Source organism: Cinclus cinclus, chromosome 19 (genome assembly GCF_963662255.1).
Source record: "Cinclus cinclus chromosome 19, bCinCin1.1, whole genome shotgun sequence".
Taxonomy (NCBI): domain Eukaryota; kingdom Metazoa; phylum Chordata; class Aves; order Passeriformes; family Cinclidae; genus Cinclus; species Cinclus cinclus.
Genome location: NC_085064.1, coordinates 5,814,409 through 5,834,601, shown reverse-complemented (window position 1 = coordinate 5,834,601; position 20,193 = coordinate 5,814,409). Strand labels below are relative to the sequence as shown.

The window sequence follows — 20,193 nt, the reverse complement described above, 5'->3', positions numbered from 1 at the left end:
CAGGTCTTAAGAAGAAAGTCAGGCTGGCCTTAAAGCAGACTGGCTTTTCTTAAGTGCCCCTTATAAAGCCCAGGCTGTGGAGTGTGAGCTGCAGATCCATTACAGAGTTCATAGCAGTCTGGACACTCAAATATTGTCCTGATTTTTTTTTCTCCTTTCACACAACTTCCTAACAATCTCTTGTCCTTCAGTTTTCTTCTGTTGACAAGCAGTATTGTGTCTTTTGGAGTGATGAAAGGCAAAGGCACTGAACAGCATCATCAACACGTGGCAGTTCCTTTCATTTTTAATTAAATATATGACAGCCAATGGACCAGTAATGTACCTAAATAAACCACATTCATAGAACAAAGGAAGAAGACACTCTTGAGCACTAGGTTTAATACACAGCGGGTATCCAATGGATACAACAGAAAAGTTAATTCATTCAGAATTGTAAGGAAGCAACAGTTGTGCATTTTGATTTTTTTTTCTCAGGTTCACCAGGTACAAACATTTGAACCAGACCTCAGCATTAGGCAAGTCCACAGACAGAGTAAAAGGAGATGCTTGCTCATTATAACTGAGGGTATTTTCATTGCAAAACAAGGAAATACATATTTAGTTAGCTTAAAAACTTTTTTTAAAACAAGAGAAGAGTTACAGAGAGAATCAGTGACAATTATATGAAATCAAAACAGTCTGCTAAAGCAGAAGTGTTTCAGTTCAGCAAAGTATCTCCCTCATTCCTCAAGTGCTCTCTTTTCCTTCCGTCCCCATGTTGCTTTTCATCCATTCCTGATGACTGTTGCCCTCTGTGCTTCATACACATACATGGTTGTTGTGGAGACCAGCTGTTTCCCTACTTTTAATTCTCTTTTTCCAGCACAAGGTGTCCTCTAACACCTGAGCTGTGGCAGTCTCCTCCCTAAACAGTGTCAAGGAAATATCTTTTCCATGGATAGTGCCTGACTGCAGTGCCCTCTAGCTCTTGCCCTACTGGAAATTAATTGACTTCTTCAAGTAATGAGAGGGAATTGACTCACAGCTCCAAGACTTTTCTTCCCACTCATCTTTTGCAGAGACCAGAGTGACAGCAGTAGGAGCCCAGCCAAGGTGACAAGCTGGGTAGGATTCAGTGCTGAAGAGAATAATTTCAGTAGGAAGGTGCAGGGAAACAGCAGCCATGGTGCAGATTAATTATCTGCAGTGTTCTGATTGCCACAAATATCAGTGCTAAACTTTCTTGGCTTGGTCTAGATGAGAAAGTCTGGTGCTTCTGGGTGTTAAACATCATCCAAGTAGATGCCAATCCTTATGAGCAATTCCTCCCACAGATCTTGTAAAATGGAAGCACTGGTGGGAAGTTGCTCACCAATGTGCTCTTATCAGCTCCAGAGAACATGGACACCTGACACTGCTGGGTCACTGACAAGGGCCATTGGAGGACAGGGCATCCTCCAGCCAGGAAGGAAACCACACACAGGTCAGGTAGAGGGTTCCTTTGTTGGCACAGTCTCTGCAGGGAGCTACTGAGTTGTGTTCATGCTCTGCTTGCCAAGCTTTGGAATCTTAAAGGAAATGTAGTAATGAAAACATTAAGAGTCTGAGTGGGCCAACAGCTACTGAGCACAAGGAGCTTCTCTCCAATATCCTTACATACTATGAGTTTCTCTCCAGATGGGTTTTCATTTGAAAAACAGAACCCCATTCTGGTTTTCTGAGCAGGGTTGATCATTGGCTGTATAATTTTGTGTGGAGCTGATATTTCATGGCTTGTTCCTTTGATCCAACAAAGCTGGAAGGCCTGAGAGGCATCCCTGGAGCAGTCAAGCATTTCAGTGTATCCAACTTCCCCTTTTACATTAAACCTTCATAAAAAATCTGCCACTTTGCCCTCCCTTTCTTTGCAGAACATTGATGTGATGTCTGCAGGCAACTCTCCTGTTCTGTCCTCAGCTCTGGATCTATGGCACCAGTTAAATCCTTGCCACCAAAAAACGTTTTCAGGTCATGCATTATGCCCGCTGTTTCAATTAGGGAAACTGAGATCCAAACTAGTTTCAGACTTCCAATTACAGGAATTGTTGGATTGTGCTCTGGTGCTCAGAGGATACTTCTCCCTCTTTGCTCCTTACTGAAGGGAAAATGTTATCTTTCAGCTCACTGAATCTTGAAGACACTGAAGCTTGTAGGCAAAGCTCAAGTTACTCTAACAGGGGTGTTATTCCTTTTCATGTGCTGCCTTAGGCATTTACCTTGCTAGGGGCCTGACTCAAAATCTTATGTGAGGCTTTCTGCAACAGTCCAGTTAGAGTTCCCTCTTTCCCCTGGGACTGCTGACAGATTTCAGCAAGCTGAGCTTTCCTGACAGTCTGGCCTGGTTCCATTAATCTCCTTATTGCTAGGAAATTGAAATAATTTTATCCTGGTTCAGGCTGAGGTACAGCTTGCTGAGGGTCTGTGAGCAGTGAGGACAGAGGTTACCTTTACAATGTGAAACAGCTTTGATGTAGTGTGGATCTTGTTAGTTCAGGATGTTGCAGGTGAGACTCCAGTAAATGCTCAATTGTGGAAGCACTGGTTTGGAAAACTCAAACCCTTGGGGTGTCAAGGCAGATAAAACCAAGCCATTGGTTGTTATTAGCCTTGATGTAGTTGTGCCAAAATCTCAGAGTGGAGCCCAACTGCTTGGCTTGGATTGCAGTGATAGGCTGTGATCTGCTCCAGCTGAGATGGGAGTTCCTCAGCTCCACTGTCTCCCCAGTGTGGCAGCTGCTTTCTGGGAACAAAGCTTGCTGATACCTTGCATCTGTCATGTGTCCCCTTCTGCTCTACTCCCACCTTGCCAACACAGTCAGAATCTTGAGTGCTTTTTGTCCTGGTTCAAGATTTTAGTGGCAGGAGCTTTCGTTACATGGGCACTGGAAAGGAAGCAGATGTGGTGGGTGGCACTGCCATGTGAAACAACCTCCCAAGGACAGCAGCATTAAATGGAGAATGAAAGAACAAAGCCTGACTCCCCAAACAGCCAAGGCTGTATTTGCAGCCCCTCTTAGTTTTGCATCTAGAAGGAAGATTAGCAAATGTTACACACAAAACCCATCTTGAAATAAGTTTCCCCATCTCAAAGCTCATAGGGACACAAATTATTGGGAAACAGGAATAACAGAAAAAAACCATTTCGAACGACTGCAAAAAAGTATAATTTGTCAAGTTTTGCAAATCTTATGAAAACAATTTAAAAGTGACAAAAAAATATATATGTTTGAAAAATACTTAAAAGAAAAAAGTACAGATCTCACAATACCAAAACAAATGACGTATGGTTAAAAAGAAAAAAAAAAAGACATTGAATAACACCGTATTGGCAGTAAAAGTAAACCTCTCCAGGCAGTTGTGTTTTGTCAGTTAAAGTGTCAGTTTGTGGATCAAGGATCTGTCTCTAACGTGCTCACAAGGACAACATGAACTCTGAGCATTAGCAGAACCTCGTAGCAGCGACTCAAATCTAAGAGCAAAGTGTACGAGGGAAGAGAGCAGCGAGTTACTGTGCTCTGAGGCCTGAAACGTCCCAGCCTGCACGGCCATAGGCTCATCTTCCTTCTGCCAAGCACAACAGCTTTCCTGAATCCCTTCTAAGGATTTAGATTTGTGAATTGTCAAAGAACTGTGATGAGCAGTAGGCTATGACATGGACAATTGTGCTGTTGAGCACCTGGCTGTGAGGCAAACCTTGGCCTTCACCTTCTTGAGCCATTACAGGTCTGGAGTGTTACAGGTGAAGACCAGCTCAGTGGGACTCTCCTCTCACCTGTGTCACACAGACTGGAGTAATGCTGCTGATGGGACTGGGACTGCACTGGTAAGTGCTTTGGGGAGTCAGACAGGAACAGGGCCTTCTGCTTCTGAGAAAAGGGGAAGATGTTGGGGTGGAACAAAAGGTGCTATTTCCTATGATTGCCCTTCAGAGGGTGCCTGGAGACTCCCCACCTCCAACTCCAGCAGTTGTGCTGCAGTGAGCTTCCTGTGAAGGGAGATTATGATGCTACTGAGCACAGACTGTGATGACACAGACTGAGGGAGGGCAGAACAGCTCCAGTCCTTTCCTGGAGGAGGGTACAGCCACTCTGGACTAGGGCCTAGCAGAGTATAGTATGCAGAGGGAAATACTCTGTTTGGTTTTGTAGCCCTTCCCTACAAAACACAACACAACTAAAAAAAGGTGGTGAAGGACTGAATGAAGATGTGTAGCCCTTTGTGAACGAACCTTGTGCCTTGTTGCACAGGCTCCCTTCAAGAGAGCAGTTCTGTGTAGCCAAGAACATATAACTGGTTCTACTGGTTATACATCCCTGACCTTCTGAGGCTGGGTGGGCTGGCAAATCCTGCTGTAGTGCCAATGGGGACAAAACAGACCTCTTGACTTGACTGGGAATGTCTTGCTTCCAAATGACCCATACAGAATTAGCAATGCTTCCACTGATGTGAATCTTCTATTTAAAAGCCCTTAGGGAAGTGAAATAGCTTGAAAGGTCTTCTCTAGTTTCTCCATTTATAAGTCTCACTAAAACATCAGTTCTTTTGGTCTATTTCTCTGGTATTGTGCCCCCCAACCTCTCTAACAAACAAATAATTCATCACTGCCTGTCACCCCACTGAGCAGCCAATGCTGATTCAGAACTGGTGTTCTTGCAGACATCACAGGACCTCATGCAGTACAGCAAAAAGGAATTGTCTAAAAAGTGGGAAATAAACGTCACACTAGTGATCACACAACTCAGTTGTCAAACTCAAGGTCATTTGAGACTCTCTGTGTGGTCTAAAATAAAAAGGTTAAAAGATACATAATGTAATTGTCTTTGTTTTTTGTTTTCTTTTTATACAGAAATCATACACACAGAACTTCAACCTGAAACTTCATAACAAAAAAGTCCACTAAGTTAAGGAAAGCATTTTGTTGTGCAAAAAGTCCCTCCCCCCTCCCCTATTCACCTTCATCTACTGAGGGTCTCACACACACACATAAAGTTTCCTTCCAACAGGCGAGTTGGTAAGAAAGAGTCCTCCCTATGTACAGTGAGTTAGAGAGAAGCTGGATACAGTGCTGGCAAGAGGCATTGAGTGATTGCCTCTATCTGGAAGTGTCCATGTTCTCCTCCTTAAAGTTACTGCAGTGCTCTATAACTTTCCTATGGATAAAACAAGGACAAGGAGAAAGGGTTTAGTTTAAGGCTTATTGCACCTCAGCTGTGGGACAGTAATGTAAGAACTGTCCCTGAGCTGATTTCTGTGTAACTGTGTCCTGTTTGTATCTGAGACACAAAGTGTGTCAAAACCAGTAAACTCCACAAAAGCAGCTCCCATCCTGCAACATCAAGTTATGGTAGTACATATCCAGATCCAGTTGTGACCATTCATTCATTACTCCCATACCCAAAACCTCAGATGCCTTTATATCCCACCAGGAAATACACGAATAGAAATGTTTGTCCTTCACTCTTCTGTCACCTGTCCCATCCCACACACTGTGTGTAACTGTGACTGTCTTCTGCAGGCTCCAGTCCCCTTCAGCATTTAGCAACCCTTCAGCTGTGGGAATACCTGCTGCCCACTCACCAGGTATGTATTCCTAGATCTCTACCTCTCACTTCTATTCATTCTGCAGGTATGAAATTACAGCTCTAACTTTGCTAATGATCAGAAACTGCAGCTGGCTTTTACAACTCTGAAAGGATGACTCCGAACAAAGGTGTCATTGCAAGGGTGATGGACTCTACATTCTGAAAAATGCTCTCATTTCAACTGTGCAGTTGGCAGTTCAGTGATAGGCCAGTATGATTCTGAAGACAGGTAGCCCACCCAAGTACAGGGAAGTGATAACTGGAAACTACTGCCCTAAGAACTGCAATTACCCCTGTGGCCCCCTTGCTCAACAAGCCAATCTACAACCCAATGTACTGTGATGCAATGATATGTGTGTACTTCCCACCTATAAACATCTCTAGTATTCTGTTCTCATCTTCTTTTTCCTCTGCTTCTCCTATGTTCAATTCATACCTTTCATACACATCACTACAGGCCTTGCTTTGGTAGCCTCACTTTAAATGGAAGAATTAAAAACTAAACTAAGGCTAAACTGAGAGTTTGTGATGGTGCACTGGTGTCCTACCGGGCCATCTCCTTGGTCTCTTGTCGTGCTGAGGCCATTTTAATCATGTCCTTCAGGAGAGGAATCCCACCTTCTTTTATCAGCAGTGGGCAGTACTTGTCAGCTGCAGAGAAAACAGTAAATCAGGTCCTTGTGAACCATCACAGCAGTGGTACAAAAAAGTGTCAGGAGGGGAAGGAGAAGGACCAAAACAGTGATGGAAATTCCTACACACCAAGTCTAATTAGCTTTATTTGGCTGTGCTGTCTGGACATTCCTGCATCACTCAGAGAAGGTTTTCTCTACCTACATCGTTTATCTCAGAAGACTTTTTCTGCTGACAGCCTCAGGTCCACCCCCTCAACTTCTACACTGCAGGGAATATGATTCCAAAAAGAGAACTTACGGTAGACAGAGACCAGGTTATAGAGTGCCCAGGTGGCCCAGTGCTGGCTGACTGGGGAGATCCCTTGTGGGAGAAGTCGAAGGATTGGTTCAAATGACCTGCACACAAATATTACAGAAGTTTTTAAAAATCCAAGAGCTACTTCTTTCAGCACCACTCACAGCAATACAAACTCTGCTCATAGATACCACAGCAGTCAATCCATTGGCATGTCAAAGATTCTGGCACGAATGGCTAAGTCAGTGTCCCAGGGCAGTGCTGGCAGGATTACAAGCCACACCACTTGAGCACAAACACACTGCCCAGAGAAATAGCTGCAATGAAGGCAACTGAGCCCAGGAACCAATTTCCATCCTCCAGTAGTAATTTCCTCACAAGAGTTGGAAATCCAGCAGGACTGATCAGTTTGATGAGGGACAAATCCAAACTATACCCAGGCAAAGCTGGCTGCACACATGCAAGACCTGTGTGTTTCTTCTGACAACAATACTGTACTGTCTATACTTTAAACAGGCACTGGAATGCCAGTTCTGGATCCCTGCCAAGCACTAAGGGAATTCTGAGTACCTAATACCTTTTTACAGGAAGGGGTTTAGGGGATTCCAGCAGTTGTATTAACCTTTGAAGGGATTTCTGGTAACTGTGTCTAAATATGCCCCAGAGAAGAGTGAAAGCATGTGACTTGGGGAAGCAAACAGACTTCAAAGGACATAATGCAAAGGACAGCAGTATCAGAACAAAATGCTTAGGCAATCTCAGACAGACCATGGTTTTCCTGAACTACTTAATTTCAGCAGAAACATACAGGAGAAATTCTGCTGGGCTGCCAAACTTCTCCCATAGGAATTGTCAGGTAAGCTGTCTAATTTCAGCACCTTATGTAACATGTTTCAAAGGACGATGTAAAACCCTCACTAAAGAATATGTCCCTGAGGATGTTTCTCCTTCACTCTGAACAGAGCCTCCATGCTAGGCTCTCTCTCTCTCTCTTCCTTTCTTTCTGTTGGCGTTTCCTTCCTGTGACAATACTGGTACCCATATGAGTGGGCCAATTTTTTCCATTCCTCACCTATAATTGATATTTCTCCTGGAGTTGATATCCCAGCTCTGGATGGCTGCCCACATCCTCTTCACAACTTCCTCTCTGTGAGGTTCACAGATCCCCCAGGCCTCTGGACCATCAAACATAATATGGGAGAGCACTCCACAGGCATTATATGACACCTCAATCCCATCGGCTTTGCTCTCCAGCAGATTGCTGCCAAGAGAGAAGAGATCACTTAGAGCTGCTGATACAGTAAAATCTCCAGGTGGTTCAAGAGAAGAGATCAGAGTCCAGCTGGTCACCAGCCAGGCACTCACCTGAACACACTGATGAACTGGGAGGTCATGAGCTGTGGGCGGAGCTCCTTCACTTCTGCCACATTGCCCAGGAGGCCCAGCATGTTGCGGTGCAGCTCCTGTTTCTCCGGAAACTCCTGGCCAAGCAAGGAATAGGATTATTTATACACAGGTGGGACTCTGGTGACTCTGAAAAGGCTGTACAGCACACCTAGAAAAGCTCAGTATTTTTGTGTAGTCAGCAGTGGTTCCTTGGCAGGTGCCAAATGGTGCTAAAGGTATGTGTGAAAAGGGAAGATCAAAATCATGGTCACTGTTCACTGCTGCTCTGCTTGAGGGGGCTCAGCAAAGATGGGCAAAGGGGAAGATGTGTTCACTTCTGTAAGTTTCTGTAAGATGTAAGTTTCTCTGTTCTACTGGCTGGGTGGAATGATGTGAGAGAAAAGAACTTAAACAAACTTTGTGAAATGTAGAAAGTAATGCTTGGAGATGAGCAGAACCAGGGATCCTGCCCAGGCACCTACATCTCCTCTGTTCTGTCTGCATCTCTCCACAGACAATCAGACACTTACTTTCAAGCACTCCAAGAACAGTTTCATGCCACTGTAGTTAAGGAACATCTCGCAGTTATCTGGGGTCTCATCAGTGATGTTCCAGAGGGCACTCCAGGAGAACTCCATCACCTGATCACACTATAGAGAAAGGGACAGAATCAGAGCTTTGCTAATGCAAACCAATCACCTGTTTCCTCTCTGGCATCACCCTAGATGACTTCAGAGGCAAGAAAACCTTGTTCACTTTCAACTTGTCAGTAAGTGCATTTTTTGTTTTATAGTTCTGCCTCCCTGTCACATTCCCCTGCCCTCAACTGGGGACAGGAAATTCTGCAGCATCAGCTGAGACGTCTTGTACTTGGTAGAGAAGCTGAGCTGGCACTCTGGGCTGATCTCCATGCCTAAGTCAGACTGAAGAGAAAATACTCTATGCATATGGTTTTTTTGGGAAACACTCACCGTTTTATCAGCCAACTTCTTCTGAATCAATTTTAGCATTGTCTGTGGACAAAGAAAGGGAACAGTGAGAAACAGCTCAAAAGTCATGGAGCTTAACCAGCCCTGCACTATCACAGTTTGATCTTTTGCAGAGAACCTACTTGATACATCTTTCTCTAAAACAGTGGGACTGGGTCATGTTCCAAGTTGCAAGTATTCACAGAGCTGAACTATGCCATGGTCCTTGAGCTGTTGAGTTTGCAGTTGAGTCAGTTGTGAGCTGTATTACAAGGTCTGGGATGTGGCATAACTGTGCCAAAGCAACAGCCTGTGCAGTTCTTGGAAAAGGTAGGGGATATGGATTGAGTTGGGAAATTGATGCAAACTTGGGGAGAAGCAGAAGGAGACAGTCACAAGGTGGTACCAGATCTGGAGTAACCTGATGTGGTGAGGTCAGGTATTAGGTTACAGTGCCTTCCTGCCCTCACACCAGCCTGTCTCTGAGATCATAACTCCCAGGGTTGGTAAGCAAGTAAAAGGGTAGGTTCCAGGAGAGGTCAGCATTGCTGGGACACTGATTTCCTCCTGTGATACTGTGAAGTGGATCATGGCTGGAGACATTTGATGGACAGCTGTAAGGGAATTGTCCTAGCCTGGGTTATGGATAAGGAGACACCTTGGGATCATACCAACCATGACAAACCCCATCTTGCCCACAGCTTCCTTGTGGTCATTGTCCACCTGGCAGACCAGGGCATTGCAGAGGTGCACAGCGATGCGCTGGATGGACTCATCCTGCCGGCTCTGGTTGAGAATGTTCAGCAGCAGCTCGTTCACTCGGCGGTACTGGAACTCCAGCTCCTCAGGAATGCTGAAGTTACACAGTGTCAGGCAGCAGTTCCTCTGCACCTGGGTACAAAAGGAAGTAAACACTGGGCCAAGTGGTTACAAAAGCACAGACCCCACCACCTCATGGCTCCTTACTGCTTGGTACTGAAAGTGTCTTCTTGCCTGACTACAACTACTGAGATTTCTGTTACCCTCTGATTTAGTGCTGTGCTTTAGCCATACTCCATGACTGTCACTCCAGCCTCACAAGACCACCCAGTTATCCAGGGTGTATTGCTTTCCAAGCCAGTTCCTCACTGCCTACTGGCTCTCTACACAGCTAACTTCCAGTACAGAGAGCTGAGATGTTTCTTTCTGTTGACTTGACTTCCCCTTTACCTACAGCCATTTCACCCCACAGTCAGTGCCAGGTATCTGTGTGTCACAAATACCCTTTGACCATTGTTCATGGATAAAAAGGAGCACCCTGCATCTAATCCCCACTGCTGAGTGGAGACCTGGGCAGTAACTTCTCTGCCTTGTTTAACTCCCTGCAGGCAGAGGAAACCCAAATGCTGACAGCAGGCTAAAGAACAGATACAGGGAAAGAGGACTGTGGGAACTAGAGGTGGCTGGACTGCTCTTACTGTGACCTCCTGGTAGGACTCCATGCCGTTGAGCACCACCTGGATGACCTGGCGCCGCAGCTTCACGCTCTGCTCCATGCGGTACTCGGAGTTGGTCAAGTAGAACAGTGCGGCACTGCCTGTCACCTGGATGTTTTTGTCATCCTTGTGGCACTTGAGGGCTGTGATCACCAGCTGCAGAGAAGAAACACAGAGCTTCAGTGCCACAGACTTGCTTGAATTACAAGTGGAGTGACTGTCAGAAGCCTGCAAGGATTGCGTGGCCCAGGCATTGCAGGAATGTGCTTAGGAAATGAAGCTACCCGCTTCCACTGTGCTACTGAAACTTTCTCTGGCATGGCCTGATAGGGTGTCCCAAGGCAGAAAAAAAGACTGGGAGTGCAAAATTGCCCTTGTCAAGGTGAGGCCAAGGCTTACCTGGAGGGCTCTCAGCAGCTGGCTGCAGCGCTCGATGCGGGCAATGTCGAAAAGCAGGTTGATGGCCCGGGAAGTGATTTCCGGCCGGTGCTCGGTGTAAGCCTCGATAGCATTCAGGACTTGCTCTTCGTTCTTGTCTCCACTCACCTGGCATGGGAGAGCAAAAGGAGTCAGGAGAAATTACGTAGGAGGAAAACCAACATGAGAAGGAAACTCTGAAAAGTCAAAGGGTATACCTCCCCTCTGCCCTGAGAGCAGATTCAGCCCAGGATGAGACAGAGGTTGAGTCACTTTTCAGTCCAGAGGGCTGAGAAAGGGCACCTTTGGGGCAGGAGGATGATATTCAAAAGCAGGACTCCTACTGTCTTAACTCTTTTTCTGTCGTCACAGACATCCTTCAGGCAGGATGATTTATCCATGCTTTTCTCCAAGGGTCATGTTTTTCAACCCTTATAAAAACTATGTGGGGTACAGGTCTTGCTTTCTGGCAGTTTTCTTGCCTTACAAAGTAGTTACTGAAAGGTCAGAGCTCAGTTGTCACACCCAAGACCCACAGAACTCCACTCTACTGGCAGCCAGTGTTCTCATGTTCTTTCAGCTCCTACCAAGTTCCTACTGCCAATATTCCTGCAGCCTCCTTACCTTGTAGGCTGGAATATGGGTCAGACGGCAGAGGGATGTTTCAAAAAGGCCCAAGAACTGCAGTGGTCGTTTCAGACCCCGGAAGGGAGCAATGCTGCTCTTTGCTGGCTCAATGCTGGGGTGAAAAAACAAGAGATTGCTCATGTTGGTACCATGTTTCTTCAGGTGTCTCCTGCCACAGAGATGGCTGTCAGCCCTCCATTCATTCTGATTGTACTGCTTCATTCCCAGAGTGATGAAAGCTGCACTTCATTTTGTATCAGGCAGCTGCTTATGAACATAACTCTAAATATTCATCCCAGGTGATCCTGAATGAAAGGCGAATGTGCTGAGTGGAACCAGTAAGAATTACTGTAGGCAGGATGCAGCTTTCCTAGGTAAAATTTGTCCTGGAAATTCACTAGTTGGGGTGAAAGTTTCCTCTTAAAGGGCTGTAGATTTCACTCATCCAATGTATTTGTAATGTGATAGATATGCTCAGTCTGCTTCTGTGAGTATGCAAAAAGACTGGTTTTGCTGCTATGTTCCTTATTTACCACAAGTCAATGCATTTTCACCACCTCTGGTGAAAAGGAGCCAGTACTGTCTCACTCCTTTGCTTCTGTTCAGCAACTGCTTAATAGGAGTGCAGAGCTCTTGGCTGGTGTGGAAAACCAGACCTCTAGTTATGCCTCTACTGAGGGGCGCCAGGATTTCCAAGGGTTGATCTGCCCAGTATCCTATCTGAAAATAGGCCTTTAGATTCCAAGTTCCTAAAACACTCAGCCCTCCTATGAATGCTGATGTATTGACTCAGTGTATAAATGTTCTGTCAGAAGAGCCTGGATTTCCACAAGGTAACAGTATTTTGTGTAGGAAATGTGTAAAGGGCTTTAGAGTCCTTTCAGAAAAAAATCCTGCAGGAGATCCCTGGGAGAATGTGTGTGGAAAAGAACTGAAATACTTCATATATACATGGCAGGCAGATGGGATGAATTCTTTATTACTCTTACAAGTCCTTACAAGTGCTGCATACAGCAATTGCAGCTGATTCTCACACCAGTCTCTACTGTCAGGGGAACCTGGCAAGAGCTGTATCCTGCTTTTTAGTACTAGACCTACAGAATTTGGGAACGCAGAAGAGGGAACTGTTCTGAATTCATCTTTGACTGACCTATCCATCCAAGCAGCCCTCAGTAATTGCTGTTTCCTTACCTTGTCTGGCCCATCTTCTCCTCCATGCTGGGGATAGTGCAGTTCTCCAGCATGGTGTGCCCTGAGATGTCGAGTGAAGTGAGGTTCACCAGGTTTTCCACAAACAAGTTTAAAACACGCCGGGTCAGCTTGAACTTGTAATAACTGGACAGATGGTCTCGGGAGATATCCAGGTGCCTGCAAGTGACAGAGAACATCTCACATCCTGACAAGCATTAGCTGGGGCTTCTGCCTCCTTTCCAAAGCTATGTTGATTATTATTTATCATTATTTCCTTCCCAAGATACAGGAATGTGGTTCTGTAGGCTCTGGCAGCAGCAGCTGCCCTGTGTCTAACCAAAGCACACAGGTATCTGGTAGAGGGCTACTTGGAATGGACCACAGTGAATCATTTAGCCACACATCACAAAGGAAATTGCTCCAGGCTCAGAAACTGCCTTTTCCAGACTCCATCACAGCAGCCACCTGAGCATTTCTACTCGGAGATTAAGATGCACCAGAGGATCTGCGCATCCCCAGAAACATATCTTGTCTTATCCCACACATTAAGTTACACAGGTTTTTGTCTGCTTCCCCAGTCTTGTGATTTTTCCACCCTAGGCTATTAGATTATCCTGATTTCTTTCAGGTATTTAAATGATTAAGCTTTGAGGAAATCTTGCTGTTAAGGGAGAAGCGGGACAAACTCACCAGCCATTGTCTGCAGGTGGGGTTCCTTATAGGACAGAGAGACTTTGCTGGCTCCTACCTAAGACTAGAGCCAACACGCCACTCACAAAAGTGTCTTCTACCTGTTGCACACCAAGTGGGGGCAGTGGGGTCACATGTGTGCTGGTTTTTGTTTTCCCAATGGGAACTTTCTGCTAAGTGGTGCCTTCTTACAAGCAAAATTCAGGGCTGGCTTTAGACATGTCAGATATGTACAGTGATGAGTAGATATGTACAATGAGGGAGCCTGTTCATATAAGCTGAACCCAGGAGTGGGTGCCTCTCTGATAGCAGGCAAGAAGACCATTCCTGAAAGACCTTTCCCTATCAGCAGGAGAAGGCTAAAGAGGAAAAGAACAGATCTGCTGACCTGAGCTTGCGAAGCTGTGCGATCACTTGGATGTGCTCCTCTGAAAGGTCCATGTTGTAAAGCACTAAGGAAACCAGACTGTCCTTCCACTGGGTCAGGAATCCCACATCATTCAGCTGGATCCCAGAAAGGTCGAGAGCTGCAAGGGAGGCCAAGGGCCGCAGCAGCGTCTCCACGTTTACCCCCTCGATCAGGCGGCCCAGGTTCAGGATGCGCAGGCGGCTGAAGCCTTCAAAAGTAAAGTCCTTGACCAAGACCTGGCGAGTGGGGTTCACCAGGCAGTCATCCTCACAGCCCCCAGGGTTCTCCTCCTCGTAGAAGATATTGCAGCAGCCAAAGAGGCTCAGGGAGATCAGTGTGTGGCTGAAGCTTACCAAGGTTTGCAGGCTCTTGGCTGTCAGCTTCTCACAGTTAGTCAGGTAGAGCTCAATAAGATCCTGAAAAAAGGGAAATCAAGGTTAAGAGATATTTCACAGGAAAAGTGCCCACCCTGTTTGCCCCACACCTTCCACTGGGACAGCCTGAAACCATTCATTACCCAACTTGACCATTGTCCAATGCCATTCCCAGCAGTGGCTTTGGGAGCTAAGGAAGAAGCTGAGGTCAGTCCAAAGAAAACTTGGACAGCAAAGGGTGAAGCCTCAGAAATCTCTGGGTGCCCATATAGCAATGCTGCTACGTGATGAGGAAGCTGTCAGTGCTAACCCCACCTGCTTCCTGATGGCCTCCAGGTCCTGGTCCTGCACAATGTGTTCCCGCAGGTGGATCCGAGCTAGCCTGGTGCTCCGTGGGTCTGAGAAGAGGGTGAAGAAGCTTTCATGGGGTTCAAAGATACTGTCTGTCTTCACCAGCTCCACATACCTGTGTGAAGCAATGGTGTTAGCACAGCACAGGCTCAGCCACAGCTTTAGCACCTGTACTGGTGACAAGGAAGCATGACAAAGTTATGAGCACACGCCAACAGCCCCCGCACCCACGCCCACATATCACCCAGATTAGCCTTTGGGGCAAAGGAGCTCACCCACCTCTTCTGGCACAGAACCAACGAACCCATGGAAAATCTTGGGCAAAGATTTGTGCAAGACTGTGTGTGTGTGTGAGCAAACTGGATTCTGGCAAGCAGAGACTCCAGGAGTTTCTTCCCTAGCTGTTTAAACTTAGTAATTTGATTTTTTTCTCCCCTCCCTCCCATAAAATTAGCTGGCCAAATTCTCTGCCAGACTTTGTGGGCACAAGTTCAGCCAAGAGAGACTGTGACAGCCAATTACATAAATCCCTGGAAACAGGTTGCTTTACAGAACTATGGGAGCAGCAGCCTTAAAATTTAACATCTGTTAGCACTTTGCACTCTTACTTCTCTACTTGGACAGTGTTGTAATGCTTCAGTGATAGGAAATGGGAAGGCTTCCTTATTGCTCACTGACACTGTAGAAAAAAAGCAGTGCCTGTTTCACTCTGGGTTTACTCTTTTCATTTCCCTTTTTACAGCATCTTGTTGAGCTCTAACTTGGAAAGGGTGATTACCACAGAAATCAGAATGATAGCAGTACAAAAGGGAACACTTCCTTCTGAAGTTCATGCAAACCGTTATTTGCCAATATGATCAACTGGAAAAACCACAGCCCTATGAATTCTTTCCCATAATTCTTTTTGGAGAACTATGCTCCCCCTTCTCTGAGCTCCCTGCTCCTTCCCAAACCAGGCCTGAAACGTACTCGTTGACAAGTTTGTCACAGATCTCGCTTGGCAGGAAGATGTCGGGATGGAGCCGGAGCGTTTCGTTGTCCAGGAGGTAGCAGAGAGTCCCCTCCAGGTTGCGAAGGCAGTAATCGGTGCACAAGGTCATCAGCGACTCAGGACTGTCAGATGCCATCTTGAGGGAAATTATGGGAAGGGGAAGAGCAGAAGGAAGCTTTTGATGCTGAAGATCCTTCCCTCAGATGAAGTCCTGGGATGAATTTATGGGGCCATCAGGATAGCTAGAAACAGAGAAAGGCAAAAAGATGCATTGAGAAAGGCACAACTGCAAGTGTCCCACCAAGCTGTCACACCAGCAGGATGCTTGTTGAATTTACAGCCCATCACTTGCTGACCTCACAGCAGTTTGGCCTTTCTGGCAGTGTGCCCTCATCTCCTTGGTATTTCCACTACAAGGGGATACTGTGGGAACCAGTTAGTGTGATGTGCTTGGAAATGAGGCTACACAGCAAAATATTTCCTCATTGCAGGGTTATCTGGCTGACAAAGGCCCTCGGAAGGGGAAGTGGTAGAAGCCACATTGCTTGGTTTCCTTCAGGGTGGGTTGGATAAACCAGCAGAACATTTACTGTCAGCATAATCCTTTGTATGGCACCAGTAGGATCTGTGGCCCCACATCTCCTGCCTGTCATTCTCTTTGCCAACATTCCAAGTCAAGTTTCATTTTCGAGCTCGGTGTTTCTATGTAGTGCCAAGCCAGGAGCTGCATGCAAGTTCTTGAACTAGAACATGAAGTGGATCAGAAGCCAGAGGCAAACACACAAACTGGTCTGGGATCCCTCTGAGTGCTGTGTAAAGGCAAGGACTGTGATTGTGCCTGATACCTCTACATCCAGCTCACCCTCACCATCCCAAATCTTTCACAAAGAGTGACTAAACTGGAAAAGGGCAAGGCGTTTTTGCCCTTCTTAATTTTTGGAACAGGAAAAAGGATGGGTGAGGCAGACAACTGGGGGAAGCTATCCCTATCTGTTTTCTGATTTGAAACTACTTGACTGCTGTGGTATAAAGACTTGCTTGCTGGGGCCTTGAGGGGCTTATTTAAAAAGTTAGCTTGAAGACCAACAGTGACATTTCACTTTCAAGGGGTCAAATCACATTATAAGCAAACCTAAACTTTTCTAAATATTTCCACAGATGTAGAAAATTGTGTTGAAATATTTTTTTTTAATACATAAAACCTATGCCGTATTGATAAGTCTGTCCCTGCTGTCCCAGAGAACGCCGATGCTGTGGAAGTAGTTATTATTCTCTGCACCACAGCTGAGCAGCCATTGCTGCTGAAGTTGTTGCAAAATGTCCTTAACCATATTCCGTTTCTGATCTTTATCCTGCAGCTGCAAATAGCAGGACACTTGTGTGTCACCAGTTCTCTGCTTCTCTAAAGCCTCTGCTGCTTTTCTCTCTCCTTCATTCCTATAGTGTCAGTACAAGACAGAAGAGTTTAACTCCCATTCCTCAGCTTAATCACTCCAAAAGGTAAAAACCCCCAAAACCTCAGCAGTCATAAAAATTATACTTCAAACTCTCTCCAATCATGGTATTAAGGGTGGAACTTGCTCTTTTGGTCACAAGAACATAAAACAGTGACTTCTCAATAGTGCCACAATAGCTCCATTGATGTGCACGTGGTCCAATCAACAAAAATGAAGGGTTTCAACTTCAATAAAGGAGGAGCTCCACAATCCACAGTTCTGACCTTTGGAGTTCAGTAAGGTGAGAAGTCAAGGCTGAAATGGGCCACTGAGTGTAGAGTATTGTCTCCCTGGCTGGGAGGTCCTGGCAAAGGGAATGCAGGTGGGAGGAAGCTGTCCTGTGTCTGCTTTGGAGATGAATTGGCCTCACCTTCAGAACAAGTCCCTCTTGCAGATTTTGCCTGAAGCTTGCTGGAGAGACTCTTTCCAGAAAGGCAAGATCGACAGGAAGATCTGAACGAGCTGGGAAGCATGTTCTGCTGTCCCTACCAGTTCCCCTATGCCATCACACAGGAGGTCCCTGCAGCCAGTGTTCTTCCACTGTTTACTACCGACAGCCAGAGAACTCAAAAACAAATTCCCATTGACAATCTATTGTCACGTGCAGCTGGAAACGGCCAGTACTTGGGACTTGTCCAAGCAGCTCAGAGCACCAGAGGGCAAGGACTGCCTTCCTGTGGCTCTGACAAGCCTCTGTTCCCTCTGCTGAGACCAGCACAATGCAGCTGGTTGATCTCAGCACTGAAGAAATCAGCTGCCTTTTAACTTCTGAGCTCCCCGTGATCCACCAACACATTCCCATGCAGAAGTTTAATATCAAGAATGGTTAAACTGTCCCAGTGAAATAAGACCAAAGAAAAGCTTTCATCGTCCGGATTTACTACAGCTATCTGAACAGCTGCTGTGACCTGTCCAGGACACAACACAAGCTGGCCTCTCCCTCCTAAGACTGAAGACATGACACCTCAGCAGCAGAGAGGGAGGAAGAAGTGTCAATAGCTGCCCTGATCAATATTGTCTCTACTTATAACCTTGATGTATGACAAAAAGAAAAGAACTGGAGAGGCTGAAAAATCATTAACATTTGTCTAACTGTTCTCAAGAAGCTTCACACAGGATGAAGCTGCCTAGTGACTGCCACCAGTTCTTTTCCAGCAGTGAGCTGCCTGGTACCATGTGGATTTTGGTGAAGACAGATGCATGAAAGATACTGAAAATTCAAGAGCAAGAACTGAGAGTGACCAGAACTTCAGCTTCAATCTTTTCCAATTTATTTCTCCGACAGATTTGCTTCCATCTTCATGCACCAAGGAACTGAGTTCCTCAGAGCTTTGGGAGCAGGCACACAAAAGCCTTTTCCATGGGTACATAGCCCTCTCTGGGCAGTAAGAGCACCCTCGTGCCATCCATGGACCCAAAACCAGGTGCCGTACAGGCTGAGCTCTACTTACCCCATCCCCAGCATCCAGGCCCCACCAGCCTCTTTGCAAATATTGTTTATTTTCAGGCTGCATCTGCATCATTCGAGCATTTCAGGCTCCACTGCACATGAGGCTCAGGACTTCTCCTGGGGCTGCCAGTGCCAATATCCTCTCCCTTGGACTTTAGACCCATCATCTCTCCCAGCCTCTCTCCAGGCAGAGCTCAGAGCCAAGCCTGACTCACCCCGGCTCCACGCCAACCGCACAACATTTACACTGTTGCTACAAAAATGATTGGCAAAGCTGACTGTTCCAGCATCAGGGACTCGTCCAAGGAGAGGGCAAACAATATACACTGACATGAGCTGATTACAGGACTTCAGAATTACAAATGTAATGTAAATTTGCCGAGTTTGGCACAGGTTACACTCTGAAGGGAAACTGCACTGTCACTTTAGCTGACATCTTGCAGCTGCAAATCACTGTGATTTTATTAATTGATGGGTCATTGCTGCCTTTGTGGGGAAACACCATGCCTTCTAATACTAGGGAAAGTGAAGCAGGAGGAGATCGACCTATCCCCTGTCCCAGCAAAGCCTGCAACTCCCGAACTTGTCAGCCAGCCAGACTGACATTGTAAATGAAACACCTCGCACTTGCCTGGGAATGTGTTGATCTTTGTACCTGCCTGCAGTAAAGATGCTCCTACAGCTCACTGAATTACATCACGGATTTTCATTCAATAGGTCACCTACCCAAGACTACCTGGAATCCTTGTTCACGGCTTTCTGGGCGCTGGGGCTCCATCAGCCCGCGATAGTTTCTATTTCCTGCGGGCTGCGCTGGCCCCGGACCCGAGCCCTCCCTCGTCTCCCAGGCACTCGGAGGTCACCTCGCCGGACAGTGCCGGAGCTGCTGCCGCACGCCAGAGCCCTGCTCGGCGGGGCCCGGCTGCTCCCGACAGTCCCTGGGAGGGGATGGGGACTATGCCGGGAGCACCATCCGGCACTGCCGGGGGCAACGGTTCCTTCCCACGCCCGGGCGGGCAGGCCCGGTGCCCCCGGTAGGGCTGAGGACGGGAGCACCGGTACTCACCTGGCGCCATGGGGGACTGGTCCCGGCTGGTCCCGGCTCCCCGGGGCGGGCCGGGGTCCGCGTCCTGCTCGGGCCCGCTCCCCCCGCCGCAGCCTCCGCTGTCAACAAACCCACCGTCACTTCCTCCGCCCGCGCCGGAAGCGCCACCGAGTCCTCCCCCGGAAACACCGGCCCGGCCGGAACGCTCGGCCAGCGGGGACCCGGCGGGGACGGGGACGTTCTGTGACGTCACTAAGCCGTGACGCCACGCGGCGGAGGCACTGACGTCACTGCGCGGGGCAGAGCTGGGCAGCGGCGTCGCGGCAGGGCCTGCCCGGGACGGGTCGGCGCAGCCCGGCCTGTCCCTCGCTCAGGGATCGCGGCTGCCGCCACCGCAGAGCCGGTGTCCCACCGCGCCCCCTCACTGAGGGGAGCCATTCCCGCGAGCCCCGCTCACTATTGCCATTGGCATGCGCTGGAACGTGGACGGGACAGCGCGACCTCCCCGGGGGTGTCCTCAGTGCTTGGGGCACCAGCTGCCCGCGGGGTCTCTCCTGGCACTGGGTGCCTGGAGAGGGACCCCCGCCACGTCCCGCAGGCCTCGGGGCGCGAGGGGCAGGGATCGGGCCCGCGGAGCTCCCGGAGAGGCCCGAGGCGGGTAGGGGGCGGGGCTTACCGAACAAGGGCGGGGCTTGCCGAACAGGGTGTGTGACGGGGCGGGGCATAGCGGGGGCGGGGTTCTGCCACGAAGGGGGCGGGGTCAAGCGCTCAGGAGAGGCGTCTGGGGCGG

At 47.6% G+C, this 20,193-nt stretch overlaps 1 protein-coding gene across 2 annotated transcripts; it reads right to left on the bottom strand.

Moving 5' to 3' along the window:
* Window positions 1-276: 276 nt before the first annotated feature.
* ZER1 (zyg-11 related cell cycle regulator) lies at window positions 277-19,496 on the bottom strand. 2 transcript variants are annotated; one of them, XM_062505413.1, is made up of 16 exons: window positions 19,425-19,496; window positions 15,391-15,654; window positions 14,386-14,536; window positions 13,676-14,112; window positions 12,598-12,774; window positions 11,404-11,518; window positions 10,762-10,908; window positions 10,345-10,518; window positions 9,563-9,778; window positions 8,891-8,932; window positions 8,450-8,569; window positions 7,899-8,014; window positions 7,606-7,794; window positions 6,537-6,634; window positions 6,152-6,254; window positions 277-5,171 (listed from the first exon to the last, which is right to left on the bottom strand). In XM_062505413.1, the coding sequence occupies exons 2-16, from the start codon at window positions 15,546-15,548 to the stop codon at window positions 5,114-5,116; spliced, it is 2,301 nt and encodes a 766-aa protein (XP_062361397.1). In that variant the 5' UTR covers window positions 15,549-15,654; window positions 19,425-19,496; the 3' UTR covers window positions 277-5,113. The 2 variants fall into 2 exon arrangements, with proteins under 2 accessions (XP_062361397.1, XP_062361396.1); XM_062505412.1 differs by having other exon boundaries at window positions 277-2,903.
* Between the last annotated feature and the right edge of the window lie 697 nt (window positions 19,497-20,193).

Coding starts and splice junctions, on each gene's coding strand:
- ZER1 (XM_062505412.1), bottom strand. CDS start 15,548: ATGGCATCTGACAGTCCTGAGTCGCTGATGACCTTGTGCACCGATTAC. Junction 14,537..15,390: donor TGTGACAAACTTGTCAACGA/GTACGTTTCAGG, acceptor TGCTTCACACAG/GTATGTGGAGCTGGTGAAGA. Junction 7,795..7,898: donor CAGTTCATCAGTGTGTTCAG/GTGAGTGCCTGG, acceptor CTCTCTTGGCAG/CAATCTGCTGGAGAGCAAAG.